The 22443-nt window shown below is 37.5% G+C and overlaps 1 protein-coding gene across 2 annotated transcripts in view; it reads left to right on the forward strand.

The window, feature by feature from the left end:
- Positions 1 to 22443, forward strand: part of SEC24D (SEC24 homolog D, COPII coat complex component) — a 126138-nt gene that overhangs the window by 55782 nt on the left and 47913 nt on the right. For both annotated transcript variants that reach the window (XM_036908599.2, XM_036908600.2), the window contains exons 9-10: positions 17648 to 17786; positions 21670 to 21785. In XM_036908599.2, coding sequence (XP_036764494.2) covers positions 17648 to 17786; positions 21670 to 21785 — 255 coding nt within the window. The remainder of the gene's footprint in view (positions 1 to 17647; positions 17787 to 21669; positions 21786 to 22443) is intronic.

Below are 22443 nucleotides of genomic sequence, written 5' to 3' on the forward strand. Positions count from 1 at the left end.
ATATGGTTTTGGAAGGAGATTTCCACTGCCCTACTCATGCCGCCATCTTGAGCACTGACCATTGTGCATTCTTTTTTTTTTTTTTTTTTAATTATTATTTTTTATTGAAGGGTAGTTGACGCACAGTATTACATTACATTAGTTTCAAGTGTACAACACAGTGGTAAAACATTTATATACATAATTCTAGGTTCCAGCTATCACCCTACCAAGCTGTTACAATATCTTGACTATATTCCTTATGCTATACATTACATCCCGGTTACTTATTTATTTTACCATTGGGAAGTCTGACCTTTTTTTTTTTTTTTTTTTTTTGTGAGGGCATCTCTCATATTTATTGATCAAATGGTTGTTAACGACAATAAAATTCTGTATAGGGGAGTCAATGCTCAATGCACATTCATTAATCCACCCCAAGCCTAATTTTCGTCAGTCTCCAATCTTCTGAGGCATAACAAACAAGTTCTTACATGGAGAACAAATTCTTACATAATGAATAGGTTACATAGTGAACAGTACAAGGGCAGTCATCACAGAAACTTTCGGTTTTGCTCATGCATTATGAACTATAAACAGTCAGTTCAAATATGAATACTCATTTGGTTTTTATACTTGATTTATATGTGGATACCACATTTCTCTCTTTATTATTATTATTTTTAATAAAATGCTGAAGTGGAGGGTAGATACAAGATAAAGGTAGAAAACATAGTTTAGTGTTGTAAGAGAGCACATGTAGATGATCAGGTGTGTGCCTGTAGACTATGTGTTAATCCAAGCTAGACCAGGGCAATAAAACATCCACATATGCAGAAGATTTCTCTCAGAACAGGGGGGGTGAGGTTCTAAGCCTCACCTCTGTTGATCCCCAATTTCTCACCTGATGGCCCCCCGGCGACTGTGCCTGTCTTAGGTTGTTCCTCCCTTGAGGAATCTTACCCGTCTCTGGCTAACCAGTCATCTTCCGGGGCCATACAGGGAAATGTAAAGTTGGTAAGTGAGAGGGAAGCCTTATTGTTTGAAAAGGTTAGCTTTTTACTTCTTTGCATATTTATGCCCTGTGGCTTCTATGCCCAGCATTTGTCTTGAGGTATCTTTACCACTTGGAAGAATTATGATACTCGGTAAATTTGATATGAGGCACGAATTCTATTTAAGGGTTGTAATTAGGAAGGAAGAAGAAAAGCTATAGAAGTAGCAGGCGGAAGAAAACATGGGAAGATTGATTATTTCTTTGACATATCTTCTTGTAGAGTACTTCAGCATGTATAGGTTTTAAGCTACTACTTAAATTGCACACACACATTAACATAATAGGAGTATAGTTACATAACCAAAGCATATCTGTAATTACCAGCCATCTCCAGTGAAACCAAGAAAACCAGTTAGGCACCTTAGGCATTTGTGAAAACTTATCTATGATATGGTGGATATTGTCCAACTGAACTTGAACAGTCTGAGAGAAATCAGACAAATTAAAACAACCCATTCCTGGGGACTGTTCACATGCCATATGTTCTTTTAACAGTAAATAGTCTGTAGTTGTAAGACTTTGGAGCGCTACAATTTGCACTTCTCCAAATTCTTGGTTGAGTTCCAACAGTATAGATCCAGTCAAATTTGTTGTTTTACTGTATGCACAGGTCAGCTTAGATATCTCCTTCCTCATTCCCATGGCAAGTCCAGGAACTGGTGGGATGAGTGCATCTAAAGCTGTAGCAGTGCGAGGATCTTTGTTGGGGTTTTATGATGATCATCTTCTGGCATGAGTCTTCCAGAGAGTGCAGATGTTGGAAGTTCTTTTTCATATCGTATCTTAGTTCATTTTCGGGGTAGCCCAATTAGGCTTTGATCCTCTGTATAAACACAAACAGACCCTTTGCCTACACTTTTATATGCCCTTTATACCCTTGTGTAGAACTCGTTGGAGGTTACCACACAGGAACTGCCCTTTTTTTTTTCTTTGTTTTTGTTATCACTAATCTACACTTACATGACGAATATTATGTTTACTAGGCTCTCCCCTATACCAGGTCTCCCCTATAAACCCCTTTACAGTCACTGTCCATCAGCATAGCAAAATGTTGTAGTATCACTACTTGCCTTCTCTGTGTTGTATAGCCCTTTTCTCCTACCCCCCCATGCATGTTAATCTTAATACCCCCCTACACCTCCCCCCCTTACCCCTCCCTACCCACCCATCCTCCCCAGTCCCTTTCCCTTTGGTACCTGTTAGTCCATTCTTGAGTTCTGTGATTCTGCTGCTGTTTTGTTCCTTCAGTTTTTCCTTTGTTCTTATATTCCACAGATGAGTGAAATCATTTGGTATTTCTCTTTCTCTGCTTGGCTTGTTTCACTGAGCAAAATACCCTCCAGCTCCATCCATGTTGCTGCAAATGGTTGGATTTGCCCTTTTCTTATGGCTGAGTAGTATTCCATTGTGTATATGTACCACATCTTCTTTATCCATTCATCTATCGATGGACATTTAGGTTGCTTCCAATTCTTGGCTATTGTAAATAGTGCTGCGATAAACATAGGGGTGCACTGATCTTTCTCATACTTGATTGCTGCATTCTTAGGGTAAATTCCTAGGAGTGCAATTCCTGGGTCAAATGGTAAGTCTGTTTTGAGCATTTTGATGTACCTCCATACTGCTTTCCACAATGGTTGAACTAACTTACATTCCCACCAGCAGTGTAGGAGGGTTCCCCTTTCTCCACAGCCTCGCCAACATTTGTTGTTGTTTGTCTTTTGGATGGCAGCCATCCTTACTGGTGTGGGGTGATACCTCATTGTAGTTTTAATTTGCATTTCTCTGATAATTAGCGATGTGGAGCATCTTTTCATGTGTCTGTTGGCCATCTGTATTTCTTTTTTGGAGAACTGTCTGTTCAGTTCCTCTGCCCATTTTTTAATTGGGTTATTTGTTTTTTGTTTGTTGAGGCGTGTGAGTTCCTTATATATTCTGGACGTCAAGCCTTTATCGGATGTGTCATTTTCAAATATATTCTCCCATACTGTAGGGATCCTTCTTGTTCTATTGATGGTGTCTTTTGCTGTACAGAAGCTTTTCAGCTTAATATAGTCCCACTTACTCATTTTTGCTGTTGTTTTCCTTGCCTGGGGAGATATGTTCAAGAAGAGGTCACTCATGTTTATGTCTAAGAGGTTTGTGCCTATGTTTTCTTCCAAGAGTTTAATGGTTTCATGGCTTACATTCAGGTCTTTGATCCATTTTGAGTTTACTTTTGTATATGGGGTTAGACAATGGTCCAGTTTCATTCTCCTACATGTAGCTGTCCAGTTTTGCCAGCACCACCTGTTGAAGAGACTGTCATTTTGCCATTGTATGTCCATGGCTCCTTTATCAAATATTAATTGACCATATATGTCTGGGTTAATGTCTGGATTCTCTAGTCTGTTCCATTGGTCTGTGGCTCTGCTCTTGTGCCAGTACCAAATTGTCTTGATTACTATGGCTTTATAGTAGAGCTTGAAGTTGGGGAGTGAGATCCCCCCTACTTTATTCTTCTTTCTCAGGATTGCTTTGGCTATTCGGGGTCTTTGGTGTTTCCATATGAATTTTTGAATTATTTGTTCCAGTTCATTGAAGAATGTTGCTGGTAGTTTCATAGGGATTGCATCAAATCTGTATACTGCTTTGGGCAGGATGGCCATTTTGACGATATTAATTCTTCCTAGCCACGAGCATGGGATGAGTTTCCATCTGTTAGTGTCCCCTTTAATTTCTCTTAAGAGTGACTTGTAGTTTTCAGAGTATAAGCCTTTCACTTCTTTGGTTAGGTTTATTCCTAGGTATTTTATTCTTTTTGATGCAATTGTGAATGGAGTTGTTTTCCTGATTTCTCTTTCTGTTGGTTCATTGTTAGTATATAGGAAAACCACAGATTTCTGTGTGTTGATTTTGTATCCTGCAACTTTGCTGTATTCCGATATCAGTTCTAGTAGTTTTGGGGTGGAGTCTTTAGGGTTTTTTATGTACAGTATCATGTCATCTGCAAATAGTGACAGTTTAACTTCTTCTTTACCAATTTGGATTCCTTGTATTTTTTTGTTTTGTCTGATTGCCGTGACTAGGACCTCCAGTACTATGTTAAATAACAGTGGAGAGAGTGGGCATCCCTGTCTAGTTCCCGATCTCAGAGGAAATGCTTTCAGCTTCTCGCTGTTCAATATAATGTTGGCTGTGGGTTTATCATAGATGGCCTTTATTATGTTTAGGTACTTGCCCTCTATTCCCATTTTGCTGAGAGTTTTTAACATGAATTGATGTTGAACTTTGTCAAATGCTTTTTCAGCATCTATGGAGATGATCATGTGGTTTTTGTCTTTCTTTTTGTTGATGTGGTGGATGATGTTGATGAACTTTCGAATGTTGTACCATCCTTGCATCCCTGGGATGAATCCCACTTGGTCATGGTGTATGATCCTTTTGATGTATTTTTGAATTCGGTTTGCTAATGTTTTGTTGAGTATTTTTGCATCTACGTTCATCAGGGATATTGGTCTGTAGTTTTCTTTTTTGGTGGGGTCTTTGCCTGGTTTTGGTATTAGGGTGATGTTTGCTTCATAGAATGAGTTTGGGAGTATCCCCTCCTCTTCTATTTCTTGGAAAACTTTAAGGAGAATGGGTATTATGTCTTCCCTGTATGTCTGATAAAATTCCGAGGTAAATCCATCTGGCCCGGGGGTTTTGTTCTTTGGTAGTTTTTTGATTACCGCTTCAATTTCGTTGCTGGTAATTGGTCTGTTTAGATTTTCTGTTTCTTCCTGGGTCAATCTTGGAAGGTTATATTTTTCTAGGAAGTTGTCCATTTCTCCTAGGTTTCCCAGCTTGTTAGCATATAGGTTTTCATAGTATTCTCCAATAATTCTTTGCATTTCCGTGGGGTCCGTCGTGATTTTTCCTTTCTCGTTTCTGATACTGTTGATTTGTGTTGACTCTCTTTTCTTCTTAATAAGTCTGGCTAGAGGCTTATCTATTTTGTTTATTTTCTCGAAGAACCAGCTCTTGGTTTCATTGATTTTTGCTATTGTTTTATTCTTCTCAATTTTATATATTTCTTCTCTGATCTTTATTATGTCCCTCCTTCTGCTGACCTTAGGCCTCATCTGTTCTTCTTTTTCTAATTTCGATAATTGTGACATTAGACCATTCATTTGAGATTGCTCTTCCTTTTTTAAATATGCTTGGATTGCTATATACTTTCCTCTTAAGACTGCTAGACTGCTTTTGCTGTGTCCCAGAGAAGTTGGTGCTTAGTGTTGTTGTTGTCATTTGTTTCCATATATTGCTGCGTCTCCATTTTAATTTGGTCATTGATCCATTGATTATTTAGGAGCGTGTTGTTAAGCCTCCATGTGTTTGTGAGCCTCTTTGCTTTCTTTGTACAGTTTATTTCTAGTTTTATGCCTTTGTGGTCTGAAAAGTTGGTTGGTAGGATTTCAATCTTTTGGAATTTTCTGAGGCTCTTTTTGTGGCCTAGTATGTGGTCTATTCTGGAGAATGTTCCATGTGCACTTGAGAAGAATGTATATCCCGCTGCTTTTGGATGTAGAGTTCTATAGATGTCTATTAGGTCCATCTGCTCTACTGTGTTGTTCAGTGCTTCCGTGTCCTTACTTATTTTCTGCCCAGTGGATCTATCCTTTGGGGTGAGTGGTGTGTTGAAGTCTCCTAGAATGAATGCATTGCAGTCTATATCCCCCTTTAGTTCTGTTAGTATTTGTTTCACATATGCTGGTGCTCCTGTGTTGGGTGCATATATATCTAGAATGGTTATATCCTCTTGTTTGACTGAGCCCTTTATCATTATGTAGTGTCCTTCTTTATCTCTTGTTACTTTCTTTGTTTTGAAGTCTATTTTGTCTGATATTAGTACTGCAACCCCTGCTTTCTTCTCACTGTTGTTTGCTTGAAATATGTTTTTCCATCCCTTGACTTTTAGTCTGTACATGTCTTTGGGTTTGAGGTGAGTTTCTTGTAAGCAGCATATAGATGGGTCTTGCTTTTTTATCCATTCTGTTACTCTGTGTCTTTTGATTGGTGCATTCAACCCATTAACATTTAGGGTGACTATTGAAAGATATGTACTTATTGCCATTGCAGGCTTTAAATTCGTGGTTACCAAAGGTTCAAGGTTAGCCTCTTTAGTATCTTACTGCCTAATTAGCTCGCTTATTGAGCTGTTATATACACTGTCTGGAGATTCTTTTCTTCTCTCCCTTCTTGTTCCTCCTCCTCGATTCTTCATATGTTGGGTGTTTTGTGCTGTGCTCTTTCTAGGAGTGCTCCCATCTAGAGCAGTCCCTGTAAGATGTTTTGTAGAGGTGGTTTGTGGAAAGCAAATTCCCTCAGCTTTTGTTTGTCTGGGAATTGTTTAATCCCACCGTCATATTTGAATGATAGTCGTGCTGGATACAGTATCCTTGGTTCAAGGCCCTTCTGTTTCATTGTATTAAATATATCATGCCATTCTCTTCTGGCCTGTAGGGTTTCTGTTGAGAAATCTGACGTTAGCCTGATGGGTTTCCCTTTATAGGTGACCTTTTTCTCTCTAGCTGCCTTTAACACTCTTTCCTTGTCCTTGATCTTTGCCATTTTAATTATTATGTGTCTTGGTGTTGCCCTTCTTGGATCCTTTCTGTTGGGGCTTCTGTGTATTTCCGTGGTCTGTTTGATTACTTCCTCCCCCAGTGTGGGGAAGTTTTCAGCAATTATTTCTTCTAAGATACTTTCCATCTCTTTTCCTCTCTCTTCTTCTTCTGGGACCCCTATAATACGGATATTGTTCCTTTTGGATTGGTCACACAGTTCTCTTAATATTGTTTCATTCCTGGAGATCCTTTTGTCTCTCTCTATGTCAGCTTCTATGCATTCCTGTTCTCTGATTTCAATTCCATCAATGGCCTCTTGCATTCTATCCATTCTGCTTATAAACCCTTCCAGAGTTTGTTTCATTTCTGCAATCTCCTTTCTGGCATCTGTGATCTCCTTCCGGACTTCATCCCATTTCTCTTGCGTATTTCTCTGCATCTCTGTCAGCATGTTTATGATTCTTATTTTGAATTCTTTGTCAGGAAGACTGGTTAGGTCTGTCTCCTTCTCTGGTGTTGTCTCTGTGATCTTTGTCTGCCTGTAGCTTTGCCTTTTCATGGTGATAGGAATAGTCTGCAGAACTGGGACGAGTGACGGCTGGAAGGACTTCCTTTCTTGTTGGTTTGTGGCACTCCTCTCCTGGGAGAACAGCGACCTCTAGTGGCTTGTGCTTCTCAGCTGCGCACAGACAGGGTTTTTGCTTCCTGCCCGGCTGCTATGGAGTTAATCTCCGCTGTTGCTGTGGGCGTGGCCTGGCTCGGGCAGCTACTCCAAAATGGTGGAGTCGCGTTGGAGCAGGAGCTGCTGGGAGGCTGTTTATCTCCGTAAGGGGCCTCCCTGCTCCCTGCAGCCCAGGGGTTACGGTGCCCAGAGATCCCGGATTCCCTACCTCTGGATTAAGTGACCCGCCCTGCCCCTTTAAGACTTCCAAAAAGCACCCACCAAAACAAAACAACGACCACCAAAAAAAAAAAAAGAAAAAAAAATTTTTTAATTAAAAAAAAAAAAACTTTTTAATTAAAAAAAAAAAAAAAGGTGGTTGTTCGTTTTTCTTTATTCTCCAGTGCCAGCCTCAGGCCTCTGCTCACCGGTCTTTCTGCCCTTTTTCCCTAGTATTGGGGTCCCTATCCCTTTAAGACTTCCAAAAAGCGCTCGCCAAAACAAAACAGCAAAAAAGCAAAAAAAAAAATGGTCGCGCGCTTTTCTTATGTCCTCTGGCACCCAGCCTCCAGTGCCCGCTCACTGTTCTTGCTGCCCTGTTTTCCTAGTATCGAGCGCCCTGCACTCTGGCCCGGATGGCTGGGGCTGGGTGTTCGGCAGTCCTGGGCTCCGTCTCCCGCTCTGCCTGCTCTTCTCCCGCCGGCAGCTGGGGGGAGGGGCGCTCGGCTCCCGCGGGGCCGGGGCTTGTATCTTACCCCCTTCGCGAGGCGCTGGGTTCTCTCAGGTGCGGATGTGGTCTGGATATTGTCCTGTGTCCTCTGGTCTTTATTCTAGGAAGGGTTGTCTTTGTTATATTTTCATAGATATATGTTGTTTTGGGAGGAGATTTCCGCTGCTCTACTCACGCCGCCATCTTCCGCCCCTCCTCCTTCCCATTGTGCATTCTTATAGCCATTAAATATGTCCTCGGCAAGTAGCCTGTAATTAGACAACAAAAATGTATAACTCTTAGGGATAAAAGATAAATTATAGCGGGTCAAGGTTTAAAAGAAATGTGGGAACATGTCTCTTAACTACAGAATTCCTGAGTGTATCATAGGTCCTTGAGAGGGAGTATCTTACTCCAAAGTTTCCAACAACCATTCCAGAAAGAAAAATGATGCTGATCTTTGCAAATATACCCATAACTTCAAAGACTGCATTAGCATAACCCAATCCAAACAGACTGTTTTTTGTTTAAGAGTCATTACCTAACATTTTTAATTTAGTTATCAACTGGGACTGCCATTCAGGAAAACTGATGGTATAGTGCTCTTTTACCTGCACTGATATTTATTTTTCATTTTGAAACTATGAATGCCCTCCCTCTAGGAGCAGCCCTTTCATAGACCTCAGCAGTCGTCCTACTTGACCTTCCCACTTAAAAGCCTTCCTGGCTTTAGAGGCCCTGAGTGAAAAGGTCACAGTTGTGTTTGCTTCTAGGCACTTGGCTGTTGTAGGAGAAAAGGCTCTAATGTAGTTAATTTTGCATTTTTGGGGATGAACTTAGCATGTTGGGGGTTATCAGACCCTAATCTTCTGAGATAAAGGAACCGGTAGATATCTACAAGTCTAAACGTGACTGCTGTATTTTCTTTGTTTCATTCAGTCTTCTTTTAGATTCAAGTTTTTCCTTCTCTCCTTCCCTCCTTGCTTTCCTGTCATCCATTCAACAAATACTTATTGATAATTTACTCTGTAATTCAGGCCCTGAGGTCAGTGGTGAATCTGAAGCTTATATGTGGTGTTAAGGAGTGAATTTTTTTTTTTAGTTATTAATTTAAAAATTAGAACTAATACCCAAACATCATTGAGCTTATTTTTGAAGGGTTTTATGAATTGAATAAAAGATAGATGATGATACACATAATTTCCAGAAATCCCTCATGGCAATTGTAAAACATATGATAGAATTCACTAATTTATAATCAGATTTTAAAACCTATACCAAATATACCATTTTTCTAAGGATATCATTTTAGTTTATTGAATGGTGCAATCTTTTAACTACCTTCTGTCAGAGTTTTTACCGTGTAATTTAACAAACTGATTTGGGGTGTGAGAAAGGAGAAAGGAGAGAGGGTGTGTGTGTGTGCATGTGTGCGTGTGTGCGTGTGTGCGTGTGTGTGTGTGAAACACGGCCAGTGGGGACATATCTGGCTTTGAAGGCTCTTCACAAAAATCACTCAAGCCTTCCTCTTTATCTCCCTTCTCAGCTAAACCAGGCTGCTTGCCTACTACCCACCAACAGATTCCAGTCTTTTCTTCCTCTGTTAGGCTGTTCTCACTGATTGAAATTGCCTGACTTTCTTTGTCAGTCAGTGGAAATAGAAATCCTTAGAACTACCCATGTTGTCCTTGAAAGATACCTTATTGACCACCACCACAAGTGGTTTCTTATTTGTGCCCTCTGCTTTATCATCTATCATGAGCTGCTCTGGGCTTATGACTGTGTATTTGTGAGTATCTGACAAATATTTTGTTTGTTCATTCAAAAACTATTGACTACCCACTCTCTCAGATACTGCTATAGGAGACACAATGAACAAAGGCTTTCAAGTCATGAATCTGAGGATTTAGTAGTGATACTGAAAAGTAAAGGCTGATGAATGCTATCAGGCACAAGGCAATATGGGATTGTGCAGCTGAAATGCCAAAACCAGTGTTAAGGGGCCAGGTTGAGCATGGTCCCAGTTTAGACAAGGTGTCTAAGTCAGAAGAGAAGGACACCCCTTCTGTTGTAACAGGAGAGGGAGATAAAGGAAAATGTTAGGTAGATGCTGGCAAATTAGTGGGGAAAATTCAAGGGAGTCCTTATCTGAGGTTTTCTGTTTTCTTTTTGAACAAGAATTTTAACTAATTGCCTATTGAAGGAAGTGGAAAGAGAGCTTATTTGGAGGTTGGAAAGGTATAAAATAACTCCTGTAGAGAAAGAGGGAGAAATGACAAGAGACAATGGTTACCAGGGAGCCCTGAGGGCTTGGTTCAAGTCTCTGAAACTATAGGTTGTTTAATAGAAACATTCTGCAAGCAGTTTCTGTATGTATAGCACAGAGAAGGTAAGTAGGTGGAATAAATGGACAAGGATTCAAGCTCTAGCTCTGGAATTTATGGAACAAGTCACTTGCTATCACTGACCTTCCATTCCCTTTTGAACATGTGGATGGTAATTTCCACTCCCAGAGTGGTTAGCTTCTCAACATCAAACTGAGATTTTATATATTTGTAAGCCTTTTAAACTACAAACCTCACAGTAATAGTTATAACCTTACATATAAGTTTGAATCAGTAATATTTTTCAGGATTTTTCAATGCTAGATGGACAAAAACACAAAACCCAAAAAAACTCCAAACCAAAAAAAGACTCATTTCCAAAGAAAGAGATGTTCAAATCGAACATATTTTAGGTACAGTTCTAACAAGAATAAATAGACTATCAACATTGTTAGAGAAAAATGTTGAAAGTAATCTTTTAAGTGCCACTAACACTCAAACTAGCAAGAGGGTAATTTTCTGGAAATAGGAAAATGCAGAGTTTTAGATTAACAAAGGGCCAGCTGAAAACATTCTTGGAAATAAATATATTCTTAGAATTAATATAATACTTTGAGTGCTTTATTATCAGATTTTTTCCTTTTCAGAAGATGCATAACATGATTTTTAAAAGGCATTCAGAAAATATTATTCTTTCATGCTGTATTTATTTTAAGAAGTCAAACAAAATCTAAAATGGTACTGCTGTACAGAAAACTTTTGTACAGTAAATAGCCTATTGCCCTGCACCTTTTCTTTCCATGTTGGCTCACTGAATGTCATATATGGTAAAGCTAAAAATAGAAAACACAATTAAGCTGCTTCTCATTTCCCTTTCCTATGGAAATGTCCTTAACCTTAAGTTCAGCTGATTCAGACTCTCTTCATTTTAGCTTCTGAGCATAATCCCCTGCGAATCTGACTCTCCTTTGTCTTTGAGCATGCCTAACAGTCTAAATGTTTAACGTTTTTAAAAATATTGTCATTGATATTTATTCACAGCTGAGCCAAGGAGTGTATTATACTATTTCCGTTCTTGTACAAATTTCTCTTGAATTAATAATGGCTTTTTTTCCATTTTGCTTTAGTTTTCTAGTTGCTTATTAATCTCTAAATTCATTGTTGAAATGTAACTCCTCCCTCATTATGTTCAAAGGTATCAGGTAATCTGTCATAGCAATTTTATTTTATTTTGTTTTATTTATTTATTTTTTTTGAGGGCATCTCTCATATTTATTGATCAAATGGTTGTTAACAACAATAAAATTTTGTATAGGGGGGTCAATGCTCAATGCACAATCATTAATCCACCCCAAGCCTAATTTTCGTCAGTCTCCAATCTTCTGATGCACAACGAACAAGTTCTTACATAGTGAATAAGTTACATGATGAACATTACAAGGGCAGTCATCATAGAAGCTTTCGGTTTTGTTCATGCATTATGAACTATAAACAGTCAGTTCAAATATGAATATTCATTTGATTTTTATACTTGATTTATATGTGGATACCACATTTCTCTCTTTATTATTATTATTTTTAATAAAATGCTGAAGTGGTAGGTAGATACAAGATAAAGGTAGAAAACATAGTTTAGTGTTGTAAGAGAGCAAACGTAGATGATCAGGTGTGTGCCTGTAGACTATGTGTTAATCCAAGCTAGACAAGGGCAATAAAACATCCACGTATGCAGAAGATTTCTCTCAGAACAGGAGGGGGGAGGTTCTAAGCCTCACCTCTGTTGATCCCCATTTTCTCACCTGATGGCCCCCCTGCGACTGTGTCTGTCTTAGGTTGTTCCTCCCTTGAGGAATCTGTCATAGCAATTTTAAAGGCATGTCCTGTTGGAGACCTCCATCCTCCACTTCTAAGTTAGGTTGTCTTCTCTTCTATCTGGGTATTTTATTATCTTTCCTTTATCCTACATGTTCTATAATTTCATGATAAGGTGCCTTGGTGTAGGTCTTTTTTATTTCTTGGAAGAGCCTTCAGTGGGCTCATTTATCTAAAAGCTAATGTCCTTCAGTTCTGGTACATTTTTCCATATTGTTTCTTTGATAACGTTTCTTTTGTACATTCTCTTCCTCTGAAACTCCTGTTAATTGTATGTTGAGTCTTCCAGACTGATCTATAATATCCTTAACTATTTTCTCCTATTTTTCCATCTCTTTGCTTTTTGTGAATGTTTAACATTTTTAAAGGGTAGTTGTTCATCACAGGTTCTGGATTATCTTTTCACATACCATTTCCTGCTTCTCTTTACACCTCCCAATTAATCCAAATTATCAACTGACCTCCTTCTGAGACAGATCCAGAAAATAAGTGGCACTTCCGATCCCACAAAGTTGCTACATGCTGAAATGCATTTGACAATATGAAACGATTGCTGCTAGAGATACATATTTATAGTGACTTACTGGGAGTGTAATCTGATGGTGAATATAAACTTTCATCAAGCTGGAGGACCTTGTCAGATTTTGGCAGGTTTTCTTATTTTAAATCCTATGATCTGAATTAGGACCTGCTATAGGCAAAAATTTATTTCCCATTACCAGTAACTATTTTGCTGAGGTATTTGCTTCAGGTACTTAGTAAAGTAGAATATTAGTCATGTAGAGATGACTGTATAGTCCAGGACACTGATAACTTTCCTGGAGACTTCTAATGAAGGAACTAAAAGGAGAAAAAAAAGGGAAGAGAAGCATACATTGAAAATGGAAAATTTTGTACTTTTTCCAAATTAGATAGGGGTAGGCAGGTGGTTAGAGTAAGTTTGTATGCATGGTGTGTTAAAACTTATGTTAACTCCAGTGCTGAAAAATTAGGAGGTGGGTATTGGGCAAATGTTAAAAGAAATTGAAAATGGGGACAATTTTCACCCAAGAGTATTCTGGATATGGGCAGATATAACCTTCGTAAGTCAGAGTGTCCCAGAAATCTCGGATTAGGCCTGTCCTGTCCCTTCTCTCATCCACACCAATGCCTATGAGTTGATGTTCCGTCAAGGTAGACATTTACTTTAGGAAATCATTTCTTCATCCTGGCGTACTGCTGATCCCTGAGACACCAGCTTTACTGTCTTCACTTTGTTATTTTTTCCTCAGGTGCTAATGTGGTGACATGAGGAGGCTGTTGGCAGCAGGAAAATTAGCTTCCTAGTGCCCTTCACTTCCCGGGCCATCTTTAGATTGCCTGCTGTACATTGTGGCTGCCTATCTAACAATATCTCTATTTGCCAACATATAGTCAAAGAAAAGTTGGTAGAGGATTAGAAACTTTTAAAGTAAGCTTTTCTTGGCTGTTTAGTAAATTCGACATATTCTGTAATTTCTATACAATTTATGCTTAAAATAGCATGTATTTCATATTGTTTTAGTTTAATTTTGTTTCACATAGAACATTTTTAAACAATTATCAAGGGCTTTTTTCAAGAGAAGTGTGTTTCTAAGTTTTATGATGGTAATAGCTGACACAAGTTCAGTTAATTGTTGTTAGAGTTCTCACATAAAATGAATGTAGCATAATGAGTATTTTATTACCTTTTGAGGAAATGGTCCTTTTGTTTTAATTTTTAGTTCCGCAGTGCCACCTACTGGATCTATGCTATAAAAACGCCTCCATATTTTCTTAGCTTTCCAGGTTTGAAATAATCAGCTTTAATATTTAGCTGCCTTTTGGTATTTATTATTTTTCTAGACTAGAGACTATATAGCAAGACTTGTGTAATCGGACTTTTCTTAGCTATCTATATACCAAAACAAAAATATATAGGCTACAAACTATAAAAATTCTCCTTGTGGTATCTTTCTACATTGTTTCCTTGAGCATCTATTTTTATTTTTGTCTTGCAAATTCAGTCTGAATAGTTTAACACTGACTTTTCAGCTATCAGGAACTTTTATTAATGATTATCTCCTAAGTATTCTGTCTACACCTACTGTGCATATTTTAATTGCATATTTGCATACTTGTTTGTTTAATGTCTTTCTACTCCCACTAGACTGTATGCCCCATCAAGGCTCACAGCATACCCAGCAGCTACTGTAGGAAAGTTAAAGTTGCCTCAAAGAATGGCAGGAATACTTAGAAAAATAAGAAAAATAATATCTTAATATTGTAAAAAATTTAAATTCTTGTACCAAGAAGTTATTTATGGATACATACTGTGTACTCCTTTTACATGGAAAAATAACCACAAGTTCTGTGTTTTGTGTTTAAGGAATTATATAATTTTAACACTAAACCTAATTTCTTGGTGAATTATATTCTTGCTTGCAGTCCAGAATTGACTACGGTGTCATACATGCACAAAAAAGATAGACATTTTATTCAATGAAGGCATCTCAATTTAAATTGGTACCAATAAAGTATTTGGTATTTGTCTGGTAATCCAAAACTATAAGCAGAAGATTCAAAATTGTTATTCTCTTTCCTCTTCCTCCCTCAGCTCCCCATCACTTTTTCATGTTATATAAACTCATGCCACACAGGACCAGAACCAAGAATAGCCAGACGAGGTGTTTAGAGCTCATTCCTCCATCCTTTCACTTTTTCCATTTAAGAGAAGAGCAGAAAACAGCAGACAGGAATATACTAGAAACCAAAAGATTAAAAGCACACTTATAAACAAAATTATAAAATCTGAAAATATTTCTGAAGTAAATATGATATATAATGTCCTTGGTAAGGAAAAATAAATTGGGAAAATTTTTGGAAGGTAATTTGATTAAAAATAAAAAACCTGTATACACTAAAGTTGAACTCAGAAGAAGAGTGAGATTAGCTATTTATGAGCTCATACACACTACTGTAGAGCAGATAAGCAGCTGTCTGGAAAAAGCAAAAAAAATCTCTGAAGGTTTTCAACATGGCCTGAGAGAGTTGAAACAAGGCAGAGTAATTTAGAAACCCTTGTCCTATTGCCTAAAAAGAAAATGTAAACAGTTAAAAAGCTTTTAACATTCTTTACTGTCATCTCAATTGTCTGAAGACTTTACTTACCTATCCATCATCCAGTTTCCAAAAGAGTGAAAATAAAAAAGAATGTAAGTGTATTAACAGCCTAGATATAGTCGTTACTTGACTCCAGTTTATTACTAGACATTCATTTGGAGTTCTACAAGTTTGAATCTGCCAGGACTGGAATGCTTAGGTGTTAGTTGCGGACAATTTCACAGTGATTTTAGGCTGGGCCTGCCTTTGAGTAAATCATATCGGTAAAAGTAAGGTTAATTTTCCTTCCATTACCTCTGCTTTATCTAGCAAATAATTGCATCATATTTTGTTTCTAAAGTCTCTCAGGGAATTGACTATAACCTTTGAACTCTGAAAATAAAAGGATGAGAAGAGTAAACTTGGCTGGAGTGCATGCAAATTGCAGGTTTTCTCTCTAGTTTACCTCTCGAAAGCATCTTGTGGTCTCACAGGTTGAGGCTGCAGAATAGAATAATTGGATTTTTGACCCAGACAAAGCTACCTTATCATTACATTTTTCTTGTCTTTCACTTCTAAATCTCCATCAATTGCCCCAAACATCTCTTGTTGGCACGTGCATCTTTTTGTCTGCTTCCCTTCTGTCCCCTCAGATTACTTATTGTTGTTATTAGCTAAAGAGAACAAACATTTGTCACATTATGTATGCCTTTCAATCAAAAGTTCATGTAAAAAAGTGTTGTATATGTCAATCTTTAAATATGTGTACATGTATTTAAATCAAACTCCCAGAGAGTGTTTTAAAATCTGCTGTGCCTCTCAACTTTTAACCTTCAGATTGTATAAAAATCTCCTGAAAGGTAGATTCACTGTTTGCTAGATCATTTTTAAAATAACATTATATAGTAATAAGTTAGTTCATTTAAATATTTCAGTAAGTAAATGCCTTTAGAAATTCAAGCCTATCTCAAATTTATCAAACTGTAACTCTCCTATTAAGTATACTGTCTCCTGAGCTGAGTTGTTTTGAGAGAGGAAATGTTGATAACATCAGTTACCGTTTATCTAATAATTTTATGTCAGGAATAGTGCTCTATAGTGCACATGTATTCCTCATTTAAACCATATCACCGTCTCACCAGAGCTACACCCAGCTAAGCATCAAAAGTGACCATTAATGGGAAAATCCAGTCCATTTTCTGGCTTCTTTGAGGCATGTGGCAGGGAGTGATTCTGAAATATTTTTCTTAAATTCTTTCCTCAGTTTTTTAATGTATTATACTTAAACCTGTGTTTTTTTGCTCTGAGACCACATCTCATTTCTGAAACCCCAGGAGCGGACTAGTTTTCACATTGAACATCTGGGCAGAAGACAAACAGTAGACCTTAGTTTTCTAAGATGAGCAGAAAATGGCCCTATGACCCCATCTCATTGCCACTCCTCCTGCTCTTCAGGCCTCTGTTAAAAAATAGTCTCCCTTATTTACATCTTTTTCTTTAAAGAAAAACTTAGTTGACGTGCCAAATCATGTAATTGCCAAGCTTTTCTGGAAATGTTATCTTTAAGGAGATTTATAAAAACAAGAAGAATCTTTGTGGTTTTATTCTGAAAGCAGGAAGAGCTGAGAAACAAGGCAGACTCCTGATGCTGAGCTTTTTCACTTTCAGGCTGTAAACAGTGCATAAGGGTTTCTGTGCATGTTTATGAGGAAGAAGCAATTGAAATATTTAGTTTTTCAGTTCTGGCACAGCATGATCAGCCACATTGAGAGTGCTTTACAAACATTTTGTAATGGGGTAAAGTTACAGAAAAGGCAGAATCAGCTTCTTTGCTTAAATAAGTGAACATTTTTATTGCCTATTTCTTCAGATAATTGCATTTTTGAAAGAACATTTTGTATACTTTGATGGAACTGTCTTAATGGCATACCACTATGCTAGCTAGAACCTTTACAATCAGACCCATTTCACTTCTTTGTTTATAGTCAATGAACGAACTTAGCAAAATACGTCATACAAGGTGTCTGGGACATTTTTAACATGAACTTTATTAAGTACTATTGCCATCATTATATTTTCTCTCTGTTTTCACACGCATAAAGTAAATATATGTATATACATAAATATACATATATACCTACATACATGGCTATAAATGAGATGTACATTTAAATTAATTCTTGTTTGGGTATTGCTTTGAATTTACAAGGTATCCAAGGCTTCCTTAATCTCCTGGAAAACACTAAATGTTAACAGTTCCTTGATGAGTGTCGTTAGAAGACTTCAATATAACAAGAATTTCTGAAATACCTAGAAATCCTATACCCACCTATATCTAAATTTTTCTTGCTTTTATAGATTCCCCTTTACTTGGTAAATCATGGAGAGAATGGACCAGTCAGATGCAACAGGTGCAAAGCCTACATGTGCCCATTTATGCAATTCATTGAAGGAGGAAGGAGGTATCAGTGTGGATTTTGCAACTGTGTGAATGATGGTAAGTGGTGCCAATGGATGCTCTTAGTGAAAGCTCTTTATTAAATGAAATGTATCTTCTTAGTGTAAGAAAAAATATATATATGTTAAAGCTCTTAGTTTTCACCTGAGCTTTTCTTAAGTACTGATGAGCCCAATATTAAAGAATAACTCAGAGAAATGACAAAAGAAAAAAATCTCAGGTTTACTTTCTGTAAACCTAATAAGTAAAATTTCATTTTGCCTCTAACAGCCTTTGTGAAAGGTGATTAAGAAATAAAATTATTTCCCTGATTTTGAGTTTTATAAGAAACACAGCAACTTCCATGTGGCTCATGCGTTTATATGAAGCTAAGAGGGGCTGGATGTTTCAAAGGAAGTATGTTCTGGTTTCCTTCTAAAAAAATGATAAAGAAGAACCTCCTTTTATCTATATTTTAGCTGTGTTCATCTATGCTTACAGATGATAAACCTGAGAGATTGTTCCTTTTTTATCATCCCTCTGAGTTATTTTTTAATGGGAGTTCATCAGTATTTAGGAAAAGCTCTGGTATAATTAAGGGCTTTATAGATATTTTTTTCCCTCCAGTATGAGTGTTGAATTGTTTAAGAACAAAAAAACATTATTATGAAGGGTTTTCCCAGATTCAGTATTCAGTTGATCCTTGAACAACACAGGAATTTAGGGGTGCCAATCACTTGTGTAGTTGAAAATCCACATGTAACTTTTTTTTAAATTAAGGTATCATTTATATACAATCTCAGGAAGGTTTCACATGAGCAACATTGTGGTTAGTACATTCACCCGTATTATCGAGTCCCCTACCACATCCCATTGGAATCACTGTCCATCAGCATAGTAAGATGCTATAGAGTCACTACTTGTCTTCTCTATTCTATACTGTCTTCCCCATGACCTCCCTACATTATGTGTGCTAATCATAATGTCCCTTAATCCCCTTCTCCCTCCCTCCCCACATAGAACTTTTGACTCCCCCTAACTTAACTACAAATAGCCTACTGTTGACTGGAAGCCTTACTGATAACATACACAATCAATTAACATATTGTATCTTATATGTATTATATACTGTATCTTACAGTAAAATTAAGCTAGAGAAAATAAAATGTTTTTTCAAATTGTCACCAATCTCCAAAAACTTTTCAATATATTTATTGAAAAAATCTCCATACAAGTGGACCCATGCAGTTCAAACACATGTCATTCAGTGGTCAGCTGTGCTTTCTTCCATAGGAATTCACTGATCTTGAAAAAAACTGCAAGCTTGCTGAAAGTACTTACATTTATTATATTTATAATGTCTGTATTATAAATTTTTTTGGCATTAAACACATGCTTAGGCTGAGAATATTCCCACATTCATTTACATTTCTCGAGTTTTTCTAGAAACAGGTGATTATTATTAGAACTTGAGTTTTCTGAATTTTCCTCTGTTCCTTATCTTCCTTCATATAGACATGCTTCACTGCAGGTCATTAGATCTGAGGAATGTATTGCAGTCTAGCTGCCCAGGAGCCATGTCTCCTATGGCTGCTGGCTGCTCCCTACTGACAAGTGAGCTAAGGTACAGCTTTCTGCCTAAGTCATCATATTCACGGCATTTCAGCTCTGTGAGTGTTGTTTGGTAGGAGAGCAATGTTTGTCTCCTTGTTTCCCCACTCCCTTACCATACTCCATAGATTTACCCAACTTAGAGTGCCAGAGACTGGCACTGTGAGTCATGAAAACCTTAGGTTAGTTCTTAAAAATGTCTTGATGTGGAGTAGAATCATTGGTATCTAGCCTTATCTTGAAGACTGGTGTGGTCCTCTTGGGATGTCTGTCTCTTGCTCTAACTGTGCATCTACTCAGTGCAAATGGGGTATCCCTGTGAGACCAGATTCAGTTGGCTCTCCATCCTTACCTCTTTTTCTAAGGAAGATGTTATCCCATGTCTCATCCTGGATGAGATATGCAATCCCTGGCTTTATCACTCAAGTCTTGGAACCTGGGTCTCAGGAACCTGTAACAATTCACTTCTCTGTGCTAGTTTTGGGGAAAAAGTCCTGAGAAGGCAGAGATGTCTCCTAAAGCACTTGTATAAATGCCTCCACCAACATCACCAGCTCCTCAGTGTCTTCACCCAAGCCCTCAACTTTCTTAGGAAGGTGATAATAAATTTATTGAGCACTTAGAACATACAGTATCTTCAATTTGGTGTGACTTCCTGTCCTCATACTCCATGTGTCAGCTCAGAGCCTAAAAAGGGCCAGCCACTTTCTGACAGAGAAAAACCAATCAGAATTCTTATATTTGTACAATAAATTTCCTTCCCTTGGGTATCCACTCCTAGGAGGCTGCCATGTTCATTTTCCAGTAGGGTTATTCATACGAGGCTCAAATGTTGGTGCCTGCAAGGAAGCCAGACTCCTTAGATTTACACTGACACCTACAGTCTTCCTTAAGGTTTAAAGAAGACGGGGTGAGGGTGGGGGTTAGAAAGAACCCAGCAAGCTGGCACATAGTTTCACTTTATTTCCTTCCAAGTGTTCACTGATTACACAGTAGCAAGCATGTGAGGTCAAAATGCATGTGACTTGAATTTTGGTTTATAAAGCATGACATAATATTCAATGTTAATATATATTAATTAATTTTAAAAGAGAAAAATTTCACATATTCCATGTAGATGTGTGAGTGAAAATGAATTATAGGTTACACTATGTAGAAATTACCACACCTAAGACAGCCAGTGAAGCATCATCCACCTCATTTAAATAGAATAAAATAGCAGCTTACAGCCCTCATGGTTCATTTAGCTCAGCTGAGGCTGGCAGTCTCCCACTTGCACAATCATTGTAAGATGCTGGATTTTCCAAATTCAGATGTATGTACATACAAATCTTATAAAACTTGTTTTAAAAGAAATGGCCATGATGTGGTTAAAAAAACCTAGAAAAATCAAGCTTCAGTGATTATTTTTTAACCCCAACCTAAGAAAACAGTCTTCTTGTTATCCATGTATTATTCACAACTAAAATTAGAGAATACTGAGTTGTTAGTTTTAAATCAAGACGTGTTACTTCTGTGTTTTACATGTGAACATATTGCTCTTTATGAAATGCTTAAAACCTGAGCATGGCTGGTTATTCTAAATACTTTTATTGTCAGTGGCTCAATAACCAGCCCTATTAATCTCAAGGCAACAGGAGTTTGTTTTCACAGAGATACCAGGCCATATTTGTCCAAGTGTTCAGTGTGTGACTCATAAGTGTTCCTGTGCCTTTGGATGATTTCCAGATCTTTGCCAGAACTAACTTCCTTAGACATTTGAATCAAATTAAGAGTTCCTCAGCTGAGATCTTAGCAGTGTAGTCTTTCCCTAATACAGTAATCCTTGCCACTCTGAAACCTAAACATTAAAAGATTACCATGCAACCCTCCCATGGCTAAAAACATCTCTTAATTAAAGGATAATAAATATTGTAGTTAACAGTGTAGTCCAAATAACCAATATAAATTTCTGTTAGAGGTATTGAAATTTAAATAGTTAGAAAAGCCAGAATTCCTTTTAAAAGAGGTCATTAAATAGGGATAATTAAATTTTGGTTGTGACAACTTAAAAAGCAGTACTTTTATCCTGGTTCTCTGCAGAGGTCCAAACCATACATGTGCTTGGTCTTCAGTAACTTGTGGAAGGGTCAAGGGGATTTTTTAGAAAACCCTCAGACTTTCTAAGACATGCTTTTTTACATAGTGGATATCTAGAACATACTACATTCTAGCTTTAAACACTTTTTTTCTCCATGCTAATTCCTTTCATCCCATAATAAATTTTGAGAATTTATTAAGTTGTCTGTATTATGAAAACAAAAGAGTTCCTTTCCTATTTTGTGTTTATTAGTTCCACCATTCTATTTCCAACATCTGGACCACATTGGGAGAAGACTGGACCACTATGAGAAGCCGGAGCTGTCTCTAGGATCTTATGAATATGTTGCCACTTTGGATTACTGCAGAGTAAGTGTTCCCAGGATTTCAAATGTTTATACATTGATGCCAAATTCAAGTGAATAACTTGCCTATGTAAAGAACTGACTCTTGATTCACAAACAAGCATTTTGGTGGTACCATGGAGATATAGAAATGCCTAAGACACAGATCAAGACTTCTAGGCTGTTAACATGATTATATTGCCAAACAATCCACACAGTGATTATTTTTAAAAACTAAAAAGTGGCACCAAGAATAGAAAACAATAATTTAATTTTTATGTCCCTACCAGATAGAATATGCTGGGCTCTTACTGCATCTTAACCATATAGTGCCTCTGCCTTATTTGTCTTGTCAGTGATCTCACAGAAATCTCCTTCCAAGGCAAAGCCCCACCAGTATGGTCAGTGTGACTGCTGATGTGTTTCTGTTCCTCCCTTCTCCACTCCAGTTGTTACCACAATGGTTTAAGGCTCTCTGAATCTCCCTTAGACCATCTCAGCAGCCTGGAATCCTGGCTTCCTGTTCCCTTTCTTTAAAATGTAACCATGAAACTCTACCCACAACCTCAATCTAAAAAATTAAATTAAAAATTTTAACTTTTCTTATAAGACCATTAAATGTTGGACCCCCATACTCCCCCTTCAGTTATACCTTCAACTGTACAAAACTTACCACACCCTCT

Source organism: Manis pentadactyla, chromosome 5, assembly GCF_030020395.1.
Source record: "Manis pentadactyla isolate mManPen7 chromosome 5, mManPen7.hap1, whole genome shotgun sequence".
NCBI lineage: Eukaryota > Metazoa > Chordata > Mammalia > Pholidota > Manidae > Manis > Manis pentadactyla.